At 38.8% G+C, this 16,545-nt stretch overlaps 1 protein-coding gene across 7 annotated transcripts in view; it reads left to right on the forward strand.

The window, feature by feature from the left end:
- Positions 1–16,545, forward strand: part of Prp4k (Pre-mRNA processing factor 4 kinase) — a 355,103-nt gene that overhangs the window by 56,264 nt on the left and 282,294 nt on the right. For all 7 annotated transcript variants that reach the window (XR_010859850.2, XR_010859849.2, XR_010859851.2 and 4 more), the window contains exon 4: positions 9,943–10,121. Coding sequence is in view for 2 of the 7 variants with exons in the window: in XM_067145757.2 (XP_067001858.2) it covers positions 9,943–10,121 (179 nt within the window). In the remaining 5 variants the exon portion in view is untranslated. The remainder of the gene's footprint in view (positions 1–9,942; positions 10,122–16,545) is intronic.

Genomic DNA, 16,545 nt, shown 5'->3' on the forward strand with positions numbered 1-16,545 from the left:
GTCTCCTGATGCAGAGCTTCACTCCATAGCCGTAGCGGCCACTCCACTTGGTACACAAAACCTTGAGTATTTGACAGAAATACATGCTTACCTCTTATGGACTTTCTACCATGCCTTAGTCTTGGCCTTATTTGTGTTTGTGTCAGTCGTCTTGCATTCTATAATGCATAATTCCTCCTTTATGTCCTCTTTCAATAATGCCTGGAACAAATTGTTCATGTTATAATAATGTGGCTTTTTTTATGCAAGTATATTGATACAATATTCTTCTTTTCCAACACCCGTGGGGTCGTGGGTGTGAATTGTGTTGCACATGTGGATTTGGCCCTCCTTTATGGCCGGATGCCCTTCCTGACACCAACCCTATATGGAGGGATGTAATCACTATTGCGTGTTTCTGCGGTGGTTGGTAGTGTAGTGTGTTGTGTGAATATGAAGAGGCAATTAAAATCCCTGACCCGGCCGGGAATCGAACTCGGGACCCTCTGAACCGAAGGCCTCAACACTGACAATTCAGCCAATGAGTTGGACAAGTATATTGATACAATAAGATAATGAAATTACCATCTTAATGAATATATCAATAATATGTGGTACTTTTTCTGACGTCTCCCAGTTAGGAGTGCTTGTCCTTTTTATAACTGTCTCCTTTATTCGTAATTTTCTCAATAATCCTGCAGAAATTTGCTATTAACGTCACGTTGGTTGTCACCTGTTTCACATCCAATGTCACGAATATTTGTCACTTGCCAGCTGTTTATCACCTCGTGTTGCCACAGCCTTTTCGATATGCAAAGTCATTTGTCCTACGACATGGCTTTTTCAAAAGATTTGCTCCTAGATAAGCAGAAAGAGTATGTGGCGAAACACGTCAGTGAACTACAGGAAGAGATTCCTATGGCTTGCAATGAGTGTATAGGTGTGATATATAACACCCTACTTAAGAGTGTTAATGTGGAAAAAAAAGTAATTCCATTCGACTGAACACAATTTATAGGCTAATCTAATAGAAAAGTTAGGGCATATAAGGTGGAATAAAAACATTAATCCGAGCGAGTTGGCCGTGCTGTTAGGGGTGTGCAGCTGTGTGCTTGCATCCGGGAGATAGTGGGTTCGAGCCCCACTGTTGGCAGCCCTGAAGATAGTTTTCTGTGGTTTCCCATTTTCACACCAGGCAAATGCTGGGGCTGTACCTTAATTAGCCCACAGCCAATTTCTTCCAACTCCTAGCCCTTTCCTATCCCATCGTCACCATAAGACTTATCTGTGTTGGTGCGATGTAAAGCAAGTTGTAAAATAAACATATAACGCAGGATGTCGTTTCATCAGATATAAAGAGCATTCATTTTTCATATTCCTTAATTCACGCCAAATGAAAATAAAGTCAATTTGAAAATATATGCAAGTACCAGGCTATACAGCTGTTGCGCCTGAAAATTTTGCTATACGAAACTCACTTAGAGGCAGCCACCGTACTCTCAAGTGCTCAGTGGAATCTTTTCAAAACAAAGTCCAAATCAAGTTGTTCAATATTTTGTCCAAAAAACAGATAACACTAGAGAAAAAACTTGAAGCACTTAAAAATAAGGTAAAACACAGCAACTTCCCTCCAAAACCTAACAGCAAGCCTAAACTCGCTAATGACACTCTACAACAATTCCACCCACCAGTAATTAATCTTTCCACCACCAACTTAGATGAGGACGATATAAGAATTCTTTCGAAAGGTCCAAAGCACAACTGGCCCTGTTTCAACTCGGCCCTTACAGCCTCCAAACTCGTAGTTGAATCAGAAGTTGCTATCAGCAAAATGCCATATGAACTACAAGACGAACTCAGAATGGACATAAAAAAACAATTAAACAAAAGTTTTTTCTCAAAAAATTGCACTGCGACCCCTATCACCAAAATCAACAAAGATTCCCTTACTGAAAGAAAACAAATTCTCAATCTTAAAAAGAAAGTCAAGGACAACCAACTCATCATTACAAAGGCCGACAAAGGCAACACAACAGTCATTATGGATAAAACAGATTACATTAAAAAAACCAAAAATTTCTTAGATAATGACTCCTTTTCGATAGTTAAGAAGGACCCAACACAATCAATTCAAAGGCAATTGAAACAAATTCTAAAGAGCACATCTTTTCTCCTCACTGAGCAAGAAAAACAAAAGTTAATTACTATGAACCCAGGTCTACCAACAGCTAAAGCACTACCCAAAATCCACAAAACCGGTGTCCCTATTCGACCCATAATAAACTACAGACCAAGCCCCTTATATAAATTATCTCAATTTATCCAACAATTTCTTAATAAACATTATAAATTCTCATCAAATAAATCCATCAGGAACACTGTAGAATTAGTGAACAAACTAAACAGTTTCAAACTTCAACCATATCATTCAATGCACTCCTTTGATATAGTCAACATGTATCCCAGTATAAAAACCAACTTATTATTCCCGATCATCGAAAAGAACTTACTTGCTAACAATCAACTAAGTAAACTAGAAGTTCAAGACTTTATGACCATATTAAGATTACTAATTAACAATAACTATTTCACATTCGATAAGATCATTTACAAACAAGATGGTTTGGCTATGGGTTCACCAGCCTCAGGAATTTTAGCAGAGATCTACCTTGATTTCCTAGAGCACACCGCCATCGACAATAACATCAAATTTGCTAATATCCAATTCTGGGCTAGGTACGTAGATGACACATTTATAATCCTAGATGAACGCTCCATAGACGCGCCATCCACCCTCAAAAACCTTAATAACATTGATCATGACATTAAATTTACCTTAGAATCAGAGATAAACAACTCCAACTTCCTAGACCTAACAATCAATAGGCACCCCTCTTCGTTCACATATAGTATCTACAGAAAGCCCACTCAAACGGCCACTACTATAAGAAATGACTCACTACATCCCCAAACACACAAAGCAGCTACATACAATAGCTTAGTAGACCGAGCATTCAAAATTCCAATGTCCAGAAAAAACTTAAATAAAGAATTGAACACCATTCGCTCTGTAGCAAAATTTAATGGATATAATGAATCCTTTATTGAAAGAATAATCAATAAATTCAGGCACCGCCCAAAAACCACCCTAATAAAAGACAATACTAGCACTGCCACATTTTCCACATTTACCTTCAATAAAGAAATTTACAACGTCACTAACGTTCTTAAAAAACACAACGTTAAAATAGCCTTTCGTACTAACAATAGAAGCACAGAGATCCTACACAACTCTTCATCAATAAATAAAAGTAGTCCTTTTTCTAAATCAGGTGTACATAGGTTTTCTTGCCAAGACTGCAAAAGTTCTTACCTATGGCAAACAGGACGCAGCTTTAAAATCAGATATGCAGAACATGTCAATGCCATAAAACACAACCGTTTTTCTGCGGTCGGCCTACATATAAAAGAATTTAAGCACAACTTTACTGAAATAAATCAAGATCTTGAGGTATTAGATATTCTAAACAAAGGTTCTTTCCTAGACGTCACTGAAAACCTCTATATTCATTTAGACCAATATTTCAATCCCAACCTAAACTTAAATGATATCTCAGAGAAACCAAAGATCCTATTCGACTTTCTCATTGAATTTTTCAAAAACATGAATATCCCGAAAAACAGATCTGTCTTTCACATTATGCATAATACTTTGTCACGCCACACACTTTCACCACATCACCCTCCATATTTCCCCTCCTTCCACTCCTCCTCCCCTACCGCTCCTTCCCTCTCCCCTCCTAATCCAACAATGGCCGCTCCCCAGACCTAAACTATCCAACACGCTCTGTTCCTCTTCATCTCGCGCCATAGCTTTACCGCCTTATGTCCCGCAATAAACATCATAGGAACCTGCCCCCACCCTACACGTAACGCTGCAACAATACACCACAAATACTGGCACAGTCTACCTCCAAACTCTCAGAAAACGTATTCCTTAACACCAATTTTATATTCTTGTCGAGCTGAATACCGGACCTGTGAAGATTACAAGATTATTTTGTGCATCTACAGAATGGTGGTGTTAATGAAGCTATGTAATATAGAGAGAGACTTTCAAAGAAGTTATATCATGTTCAAGATCATGTTTTCACGTCTCTGCACAGTATTTAAAATACAATTTACCGTTGGTCTTTATAGCTATTTGAGAGTGAAGGAGAATTTTCTGTTGTGTATGTTTATCAGGAACTCAAGGGAGACTTCATTACTTAGTCGGAACATAATTTAAAAAAAAGAATGATGAACTCTTCTCAGAAGAACTCTAAAGGTTTCACCTTACTTTTTCCTGCCTGCTGGCTCTTCAGAAGTGTGTGCGCGTGCGTTTTGTATTCAGGAATCATTCAAGGCAAATATTTTCGCACTGCAAGATGTGTGGTTAAGGTTATTTTTAATATGTATAACTTTTGCTTTCTCAACGATTCATTTGTTTATATATTCGTCCCTGTTTTTATCTCCTCATAAGATGTGTATTGTTTAATGTAACACCTTGTGTAAAAAAAAAAAAAAAAAAAAGGTTCAATGAAGAAGTTATATCATGCTCAAGATCATGCTTTCACGTCTCTGCACAATATTTAAAATGCAATTTACCGTTGGTCTTTATAGCTATTTGAGAGTGAAGGAGAATTTCCTGTTGTGTATGTTTATCAGGAACTCAAGGGAGACTTCATTAGTTAGTCGGAACATAGAAAAATGATGAACTCTTCTCAGAAGAACTCTTAAGGTTTCACCTTACTTTTTCCTGCCTGCTGGCTCTTCAGAAGTGTGTGCGTGTGCATTTTGTATTCAGGAATCATTCAAGGCGAATATTTTCGCACTGCAAGATGTGTGGTTAAGGTTATTTTTAATATGTATAACTTTTGCTTTCTCAACGATTCATTTGTTTCTATATTCGTCCCTGTTTTTATCTCCTCGTAAGATGTGTATTGTTTAATGCAACGCCTTGTGTAATATAAATGTCTACATGCTGGCCTATTTCCCACATTTTGGCTGAAGATGACGCCAAACAGTGTCGAAACTAGTCCCAAGTGTAAATATATGTTGTAAATAAACTATAACATTTATTGTATTGAAAAGGTGGACCCTTTTAAGTTTCCTATCTTCCATGTGACAATGTTGTCGAAGTACTGACACGCGGCACACATGTAATTATGAACGATAATTCTTTGATGGAAATTCGCACAGTATTGAACCTTAGATAATTAAACCTTACAGGCCAGAGTTCTAAACTGAAATATTTCACACAATTTTTCTGGGCACCACACAATGATTGCAAGAAATTTTTTTTTGTGTGTGTGTGTGTGATTTTCCTAAAGAGTAATTCAGTAAATTGATAGAAGTCTATGAAAAATATTTTGATACAGTACGACTTAAATCCGAAATGAGGGCAATGTTCACTTCTGAACACTTCAAACATAAGACTGTGGCACAAATCCAGAAGTTCCTATTGATCAGTGGTCTCCATAGTGGTCTTCGTGAGCTTTATAAATTGTGTACATTGGCCCTTCCGCCCACAATTCTTAAAGTCAAAGTCGTCTCTCTGCATTAGGAATTATGTCTATAGTGGGGATGGAAGCACATTCGTGACCTTTCTCCGTTCACCATTCCTGAATTGTATCTACAATTTTTGGAAAATAAATAATAATAATAATAATAATAATAGAGAAGGATCATCTTGCTGAATTGAAAGCATGCGAGGACTTCTACAGTGACGTCGCCAAAGAATTCAAAAAAGAACTGTAGGGTCGAATTCACCTACATGTAATTAGTGTGAGTAGAATTGGAATTTACTAAATACATTGTGCTACTGCATGGTTACTAGTTGCATGCCTCCGTGAGGAATCCAGGATACCCTACTGCCTCTATCTATGGTTGTGCGAGAACCAAAAACTGCAGCTCTAATTAGAAATTTGTCTGGTACTGTAGATGAAAAAGTAACAGATATAATGAAATCTCAAGCGTTTTGCACTGGCCACAAATAGCATTAATGATATGGATAATAAAAAATCTTTACCCAATAGTTGTCACATTTTGGTATGGAAACTGGGCAGAATTCAGCAATCATCTTTACAATTCACGAATTAAAGGACAATACAGGGGAAGGAATTTTTAAAGTTTTGGACGGTGAACTGAAGAAAAGTAAAATCCCAAGGGGAAATATTTGTCTGATGTTTGTAATCTTTTACCACCTGCATTTATCTTATATTTCTTTCCTTTTTCTATATTCGTCTGGCTTTCTTCTTATCCTACACTTTCCGCATCAAGCCTGAAGATCTGTCAAGATAGTTATAGCCATCATCAGCTTGCTTAGCGAAGGGTACTTTCTGTTTCAGAAGCACCAGTGAAACTTCAAGCCAAACACTAGAAACCCTTTCATAATTGTTAAAAGAAAACATATAAAATTGAAAATGACCAAATTCTGTTTTTAAGGATTCAGTTCCTTCCATTGTCAGAAAGTTAGGAAACTGGTCAATCATGAATTTGACCTATGAAAAACTCTTGGATCTTCGCTAGAAAACATCGGCTACTTCAACATGCTCTAAAAAATTCTTAACACATTGGTGACTGGGTCTGAATAGAGGGTACTACCCTCTGTTGATCGGATAGTTCAAGCCTGCAAGAACAAATTTACACTGCTGCATTCAAACTCATGTAATGCAAAAACTATACTAGATATCGACCTCAAATTTTTAAATTACGAACTGGATTATCTTTTGAGAAGCTGCTGACTGTATCTATACCTACTACATATTACAAGTGCTATCTATACTCGACTTGTGTGCTGCTGTATTCCAACACATGGGATTGTTGTCCACAATTTGACATAGAAGGACCAAAAGCACTGTGAGAATCACTTACATAATTAGAAATATCTAATTCACTGGCTTTAGTTACATCTGATAACCGGTCTACACGTAATTCATCATAAATATTCATATCTGTTAGCAGCAGCATGCATCGTGCCATGTTGACAACTGCACTGAAGCTCCAAGGAACAGCTCGACATTTCCAATATTATTTTGTTATGAAGATTGAAAGAACAGATGATGAGCAATAATTGCCTTATACTATTTATTCCATGGCTACACCATTTTAAATTTATAATTTCACCACCAGATTGTAGCAGCAATAAAGGAAGCACAAGGTCCATAAACCAAGAATTCTTGTAGCCCGTCACATACGGTCGGTCGAGAAAAGACGAGAATTCTCGGCCCGTCACCAGTGTGTTAATTCACCATTTCAAGTCATATGTAGAGAGATAGGAATAAGGACAGGAACACATAATAGGATGAACACAATGGTAGAACAGTGTGGGAACAGGAAGCAACAGAAAGAGGAGACAAGGAGGATGAAAAACCCAAGAGAACAAGGACAATCTGCACATCAAGTAGATAGGGTCTCTCCTCATCAATCTCAGTTCTTATAGATCCATCTCTTCTCAGCCCCCCCCTGTCAAGATTATTTATGGTTCTCTTGGTTCCAATCCAACAGATAAGACTTACAGTAGTTTTGTGAGGAAGAACAAGACAGAATTCCATGCACATATGAAAACCGAACTATTAAGTTCTCTGAATGAATGAAAAATGCAGATGATTTTCAAAAAGGAAAATTATGTTATCAGAGTTTGTTTTACAAAAAAAGGAACTGCAGAAGATAAAGGTGGGAGGGGGAAACTAGGTTGTACAACATAAAGTGTGTATTTTCAACCTCCACCCAGATATCTGGTGCAGATGCTGATCTTAATGAGGATGCTGTAGAAGACGAGGGGTTCTGGTTGTTAAGAGTTAGGTTTCATGTATTACATTCATTGGAAGAGTGAGAAGTAGGGTTTTTTTTCCTCCAGTGCATGTTCAAGTGCCCTGTTGTCAGTTTTCATCCATTACTATGTGCTCTTCTGGATGACTCTTGGTTGAAAAACATCTGGTCAAGAGCAAGTCAATCCATCTAGGTTTCCTGGACCTTGAGAAGGCCTTTGATCTCTTATTGCATGACCTGATATGGCTAGCATTGTGAGAGCATGGCATACCAGTATACCTTGTGAACTGGGTACAGCTTACTTATGTAGACCAATGGAGCTACAATCAGGCCGCTGCAGGAGCATCCAGTGACTTTCCCATCATCATCTGTGTGCATCAAGGTTCAGTTCTGTCATCACTGTTGTTCATTCTAGTGATGGACACTGTAACAGCAGGCCATCCTTTGCCATGGGTGCTTCTCTATGCAGACTGTCATGTAGGCCTCTTGAGACCCAGGTTGATCTGCAACGGCAAACCCTGCGCCTCAGTAAAAAGTTGTCTGAATATATGACGTCAGATCCACAAGTAGTCGGAACCATTCAGGTAGATGGTGAGCGAGTAAGTGTATAGTGAGCGACATGATTCAAGTACCTAGGTTCCACGATCTCTGATGATGGCTGACTTTTTGAAGAGGTCAGTGCAAGGATATCTCCAGGCTGGATGAAATGGCGAACGACCAATGTCGCTTGAAACTGGAGAATGAAAGATAATGCATAAAATGAATTTCATTGCAAAGCCTGTATTGTCGATTGTATACTTTTTAAGGTACAGTCAAAGGTTCCACCTTTACAGTACTAAATTTTTGTTTAATTGGCAATTAACAAGTGTCGAGAGATGTTTCGTCCTTCGTTTTGGACATCCATCAACTGAAATAACTTGCTGGATGAGGAAAATAGAAAAGGTCACAAATACACATTAAAATACGATTCAGGTTACCGAATACGACGTCAAGTTAAAATGCATGATAAAATTCAAAGAATGTTCTTAAAATGCTGGAGCTCAATTTCTTTTTAGTTCTGTTGAAATGGAGATAAAATTGTTTAACACACATAATAGTTCCATTAAAATTCGATGATCGAGCTCTTCTTATGTTGGCGTGATGATGTATTGTTGATAATTCTTAGTTTGAGGCAGGCGGAATATTTGACTGTATGCGCAAATATGGAGAAAGATTGCGCCATAGTTGAATATTCGTCTTTGCCTGCCCAAGAGAGGTTAGGCTTGATACGTATGCTGTTATCTCTGCATTACTCTACGGGTGTGAAACCTGGACCTTATACCACCAGGACATCAAGAAACTGGAACTCTTTTATCAAATAGAATGACTATACAGTATAATTAATGTTGCAGTTCTCGAGAAAGCACAGGTAAACAGTATAGAAGCCATCATCATCGCTCATAGGCTTAGATGTGCAGGCCGTGTCCATCGTATGAGTGACAGGAAATTCCCTGGGAAAATCCTGTGCGGTGAACTCAGCACTGGCAAGATTATTCATACTGCTCTGCTGAAGTGATATAAAGCTTAACTTAAACAGACCCTGAGAAGAGTAGATATAAACCCAAATATTTGGCAGTGAATCACATTCGTTGGCATGCTACCATCTCGGCTGCAGCTGTACAGTTTGAGCAGGAACGTCGAAGAAAGGAAGAGGAAACTCGCAGAGAAAGAAACTACGTCAAACACTACTGCACCCCCTGCACCTTCCATTGGATGCAATGTGTGACTGCATGTTTTATGCAAGAATTGGTGTGATAAGCCACCATTGTCACCTCCATCGAGTGGATCAATGAATTACGGTACTACAGATGAGAAGCGTAAACTTGGGACACGAGTATCGGCTGGCGACTTCAACAGCGGCAGAATTGCTAGCAAAAGCATTGTCATACTGGCAGTAATGTTTTTGAGTTCCTATTGCGTTCATTCTACGAAGATTTTTGAGATTGGTCCATCTTACTTGTGTTACATCTTCATACCAAAGATTACTATTTCCAGTATTATTTACTGTGTGTGGCTTTTTAACCATATGCTTTATATTATTTACAGTATAATTGGTTACAATGCACCAAGTAGTGTAAATCTCTTTATTATTATTATTTGTTTTTTTTACAGGCACTTCTGCAAGCGAGGTTAGGTGCTTATATGTCTGAAGAAGATGAAGAAGAGAAAGAGACTAGTAAAAAAACAAGTAATAAGGTTGTGGATCCTGAGATCATAAACTTGGCTGATGATGAATCTGATGATACATATTATAAGAGAAGACCTGAAAAAAGAAAAGGGAGGCATAGTGTGTAAGTATTCCACTAGATCTTTATTGTGATTTCTGTATGTATTTAAAATCTTATGTTTCCGTGGTTTCCCATTTTCACACCGGGCAAATGCTGGGGCTGTACCTTAATTAAAGCCACGACCGCTTCCTTCCCATTCCTAGGCCTTTCCTGACCCATCGTCGCCATAAGATCTATCTGTGTCGGTGTGACGTAAAGCAACTAGCAAAATAAACCTCTGATGCCTTCATAGTTTATTCTGTATCTTTTTTTTTTTTTTGCATATGAAAATAGCAATTGATTCATGAACGCAAGAAGTGATTTTTCTATGTTTTGATTTTAATGCATCAACATTTTGCTTTGCTTTTTACATACATTATCATTATAGACTGTTTTGCCTTTCAGCGTTCAGTCTGCAAGCCTCTGTGAATTTACTAAACGTCGCCACAATCCTCTATTTGCAACTAGTGCTGTGGCCTCATTTAGTTCTGCCTTTCTTTTTAAAGTTCAGATAATGCAAGCTTTTGCATATCCCACAATATCTGCACGCTAGGTGTTGTATGAATAGTTGTAACAGATGTATGTACATTTTCTTGTATAGGAAGTAAATTTTTATATAACAGACACTTTTTGCCTTCTTATTTCCTATGAAAATGCAAACAATGTTTGAGCTTAACTTATATTCACATTCCATTCTAGCAATGTTCTGTTAAATTAGTTTATGGCAGTCACCATCAAAAGTTTCTGAATATTCAGTTTGTTATTTCCTGACAACAGATAGTTAGCTAAACAATCTCATTCATAAAAGGCCTACCCCTATACATCAAGTTGCCAATGCCTGAAGAATGGTTTTGGAAAATAAAGATAGATTTTGTGCCTAGTTTGACCCTGAGACTCGGTGATCGTCTTTGAGAAAGCTAACTGTATTGGAAACTGCCTTCATTTAAATTTAAAAGCATGCATTTTTCGGGAGGGGGATATGTTGTTCTGATATGAGGACAGTTTCTATAGTAACAGGATGTATAACGGTTCCTCTATTATATTAAGACTAACAGTCTTACTAATAAATGGTGTATAACCTTTATACAAGGTTTATACATCTTTTATGTGAAATGTGTTGCTAATAAACCATGTATAAGCCTCCTGTGTATACATCTGATACAGTTATTCACTGAATTACTTATACAGACCGGCACCCTTGTATAAGCATTGTATAGCAGCGGGTGACGAATAAGAAACGAGTAAGCAGTTTATTTTCGTGATATTTACTATCTGTAGTAATATAATCGTGGTGAAATATCCAACGTTCATGATTTCCTCGATATTTTAAACGTCGATGACATAGACCATTTGGAGGTTATGGAGGCTAGAAACCTCGATATTTTAAACGTTGATGACATAAACCATTTGGAGGTTATGGAGGCTAGAAACCTTGGTAAAATAAAACACTTTAAGATACAGAATGACCCATTTTTCCTGGATAATGAAAGTTTTAAAATTAAATATTGATTTACGATGGGGTATGCTCGAATTATTAACACAGTCAGAAATGACTTAATGAAAGATCCAAGAGGTGGCTCTATATCGTACGATCTTCAAGTTCTCACAGCACATTGTTCATGGGTGCGGAATGATGTTAATAATTATTATTAGTGACCTCATTATTACTAATGAGAATAATATGCTGCTGAAATGTGTTTATTACTATTCTATTCTTGTTTATTTGAACATTCTATCTTAACTTTTCTTTCTTTGTCAAGAGATACAAGATGATTCGGCTGATCTTCACGGCCTTCTCGATGTGCTAGGTTTATTCTTGCTACCACGCAACTTTCCGAAAAGTTTTTCTCTTGGATAACCAACAAAAGTGATCATATAGGTGGTGAACGTGCGAAATACGTCAGTGAACTCCAGGAAGAGATTCCTATGGCTTGGAACGAGTGTATACGTGCAGTATAGTAATACACTGCATATACAACGTTTATTAGTAAGAAAAATGTGCAATGCTTATACAGGGTTTATTCAGTGTATAACTATACAAATGTTAAACAGCTTTATAAGGACTTTTTATTAGTAAGACGGTAATTCGTTAACTATAAGTGTTAGAGCGTATAGTAAATTTCTTAGTGACACGATTATAGAACCTTTCGTTATTCTCATTCCTAACATCCCAGTTGGGGTTAACCCGCAACTGGTCGCTAGAATGAAAGTAACGCGAGTGGTCGCGTGTTGAGCAAAATGCTCACGATGTGATATGTCGTGTTTACATAATAAATACCAACCAATTTCAGGCGTAAATGTATTAACACTTTAAATGAACATAAGAATAAATCTCAAATTGTTATAATTAACACTAAAAATTACAAATAAAATTACAAATAAGAATAAATCTCAAATGGTTGTAAGTGTATCTGGAAAAAACAATTCCCAGCTTCCTAAAATAGTTTGTGCGTTTTTCAAAATGCCCTTTACACAAGGAGGATGAGTCACTATATTTGCAGCATAAGTACGTGAGCATGGATTTCTTCTTGGAGGGTGTCTGCCCCACTTTGTCACCTTCTCTTCTCCCAATCCAAACATTGTCACTAAACATGAAATTCTCATTTATTTCCAACATAGGTTGTTTGCCAACTAAGACATTAGCACGTTCTGTCTCAGACTGTTCAGTATCCGTATTGTGTTCTCGTGCTCACTTTCACAGTCCGAGTCACTGTTCTCGCACTCGAGTTGATCACTAGGAATTTCATCAAACCAAGCTAAAATGTCACTGCTTGAAGTCATCGCCACGCACTAATAACACAATACATTAATACAATAAGCTGCAAAGAACTGTTTCCACTATGAAACAGCATACAACAATAGCGAAACTATAACACACACAGAAATTACCACCAACGTGACTGGTCGCGCGTGAAACAAAACGCTCACTGTTGGCGGTCGCTGATAATTCCTTCCTCCCTGTCCCTTCTCAAGGTCACAGATGTGACTTTCAGTGCATCCGTACTTCTCTTAAAACTGCTGTGCGAAGGCACATTAGGGCTCAAGTTTGAATCTACATGCTGTATAAATGAGCAGATGATTTTCAATGACCATGAGCATTTTGCTCATATAGCGACCACTAGCGGGTTAAAGACTGATCAGGCCGAGCTGAGTGGCTCAGACAGTTGAGGCGCTGGCCTTTTAACCCCAACTTGGCAGGTTTGATCCTGGCTCAGTCCGGTGGTATTTGAAGGTGCTCAAATACGTCCGTCTTGTGTTGGTAAATTTACTGGCACGTAAAAGAACTCCTGCGGGACTGAATTCTGGCATCTCGGCGTCCCCGAAAAAGTAGTTAGTGGGATGTAAAGCAAATAACATTTCTATTATTAAGACCGATAAGAAATTCTTCAGAGTAAGCAAGTTGATCTCCGGAGTAAATAATAATGCTGGCTACACTTTTGTAGGCTACGTCATCCCCAGGTAAACCTTGAAGTATAGGATTCTTCTTCTTCTTCCTGTCCTTTTTCCCAGTTGATTGGGGTTGGCACTCAATATGGATTTGGCTCAGTTGTACGGAGCTGCCACCCCCCATCCCCCTCCCCAATGGGTGCGGGCATACAATACATCCATGTTATCCTCTGCTTATACTATGAGTCAACTAAACGGGGAAACCTTGGCGCAGAACTGTATTGTGGTATTGAGATAGTGAATTAGACTCCCTATGGGTGAGAGGGTGTACATTCATCCACGCACAACACCTGCCTGTCATTGAGGGTGACTAACAGGGTCATGTGGCCATTGATCCCGTCTTGAGGGTTTGTTGTAAACTGATTCAAAATTTAATGTGCGTGCTGCTTGGGGAAGGCCTCTTACGGTGACTACACACAAAAGCCCAGGTGGTTTATCCAACCCATTGGTAGGAGTGTCGTGTACCCTGCAGTAGTATCTGCCTGAAAACGCAGGTCCTCCACGGGCACATGCCTTAGCAGGAACCTTTCTGTATACGTTAATCGGTTACATGTCTGAATGGCAGTTTTAACATCGGAACCTGGGCAATAACTTCCGCATGTCAGCTATAGAGTCTGCCCATAATCAGAGTTGATGGCATTCAGGAACGGTACTTGTGGTCATGGCTTCGTAAAGATTAAAACCTGTCGAGGGTGATGTGCCATCTGAGTATTTTGCATTTGACTCTGGGGGCAACACAGTGTGGAAGTTGGAAACCAGCTTTCCTAGGTGCCTGGTTGCTACCGGGACCAATGGGAATGACTTCAAGCTGGTCAAGTGTATTTTGTTTGGTAGGCACATAGAAGATATCTACCGCAAATTTGAGGACCTTAAAAAGATGCACAGTCTTAGTTTCTTGTTGAAGACTCACACTACAGCTCAAGCTGAATAGTTGCTCAAGTGTGACCACTGTGGTGAACTTCCTATCAAAGTGAAAGAGCACAAATCTCTGAATGTGGTTCATGGATTAATTTTGAGGCTTATCAAAGCTAAACAGTTTTCTGCTAAGTGAATAAGGCTGGTAATGTTGTTTTTATTGTTACCTGTAAGGGCTATGTTGTCAGCAAATGCAAGGCTAGACTGTTTGGTAAGCCCTTCCAGTACAGAAAAACCACATAATTTAGCAACCTTATGGTTAGAAAGCTCTTACATTAATATCGAAGAGTGTAGGTAAGGTAGGGCTGGGAAGCAGGAACGAGCTCGTCAGGGGCTGAGAAGAGATGGATGTAGAAGAATGGAGTTGATGAGAGAGCCTGTCTGTTCACAGGTGGCAGTGTATGAAGATGTGGAGATTGTCTTCGTCTTTTTCTCTTCTTTTCACGCTATTATTATGTTTTCCTTTCCTTGTTCCTCTCTATATACCACTTGATTCAACCTATTGCCTTCAGTATACCCCCAGAAATATCATTCCCAGCTGCTTTACTAGCTTTCAACTTCTGTATCTTTTTGTTAATGTCTTTATTCTTCTTCTTCTTCTGCTTTCCCACACGTGTGAGATCTTGTGTGCAAACTGTGTCACACATGTGGATTTGGCCCTGTTTTACAGGTGGATGCCCTTCCTGATGCCAACCCTATTTTGAGTGATGTATTCACTATTGCATATTTCTCTGGTGGTTGGTAGTTTAGTGTGTTGTGTGAATATAAAGAGGAGAGTGTTGGAACAAACACACACACACACCCAGTCCCCGAGCCAGAAGAATTAATCAGATGCAAATGAAATTCCCGACTCTCCGAACCGAAGGCCTCAATACTGACCATTCAGCTCAAGAGTCGGACTGTAAATGTCGTTATTATCAGAGATAAATTTCAATACTTCGCTAGTATTAATCGTCACCTCCGCATGGACATTATCCTTATATCCAACTTGCTGACGTGCCTGTGCTTCTTTGGAATTAGCAGGCTGCAGACAGCCATAAATGCTCCTCTGCCATATTCTGTTAAATTTGGACGCAGCTCATTCCAATGAGTGCCTCAGGGTAGGGATCGAATAGCTGAAATCCTATGATGAACCAGTGTGTTACGTACCGATAGTTATCACAAAATTTATGAACGGGAGGAATGGCATGCTAGAAAAAACGAAGTTATCTAACTCCCCAGCTCCTCCCCGCCAATATTCAAGTAAACAATTTTACTCGGGACGCAGCAGTAATCCCATCTATCGGATATGAGTGGTAGCAGAAGAGACAATGCACATAACAAACAATGGTCATTGTAATGTTATTGTTGATCAATTTTACGAATTTTCAATATTCTAGGCCTTCATATTAGTTTTCTTCCAACTGTGATATTAGGGCAGCAAATGTAGAGAGTTCTTCCTTCTTTCATGACTCCCTCTTGTCTTATTCTTCAAGCGATAGTTATTCTTCAAGGGATTGTACCTTCATGATTTTTTTCTCATTTTTATAATCATCTCCACAATTTTACTTGTCGATATGGACCAATGACCACGCACTTTTACACATCAAGACAATCATGACCAAAATCTTCGCCAGTTAACAAGATTGAACAATACTTCCATGTTAGCAATGCTCAGCGTTGATATGGACTAAGCATGAAAAGTCTAAATTCATGAATTCACAAATTTTTCCTGTGTCTTAGGGAACAGAGAGAAGTCACATGAAGCCAGGTCAGGTGAATAGGGGGGATGAGGTAACACTCGCACTTTTTCCTTTTCCAGAAAGTCCATTGTTCTGGCAGCCCTATGCGCAGATACATTGTCATGATACAGCAGAAGGTGCCCACTCTTGGACTTCAGGTGCTGTGACCTCCATGTGGCGAGGACTTTGGGAAGACAGTCATTCACGTACCATTCAGCATTGACTGTACGACGTGTGTCCAAGCTCACCGGGGTGAGATTCCCCATTTTAGTAAAAAGAAAGTTGCCACCATCTTCTTTCCATAGCTCCGACTTCGTTGAACTTTTGTGGCTGGTTCCTCCCCTGGAAAGCACCACACAGAAGAC

The sequence above is a fragment of the Anabrus simplex genome, chromosome 4 (assembly GCF_040414725.1).
Source record: "Anabrus simplex isolate iqAnaSimp1 chromosome 4, ASM4041472v1, whole genome shotgun sequence".
Classification (NCBI taxonomy): domain Eukaryota; kingdom Metazoa; phylum Arthropoda; class Insecta; order Orthoptera; family Tettigoniidae; genus Anabrus; species Anabrus simplex.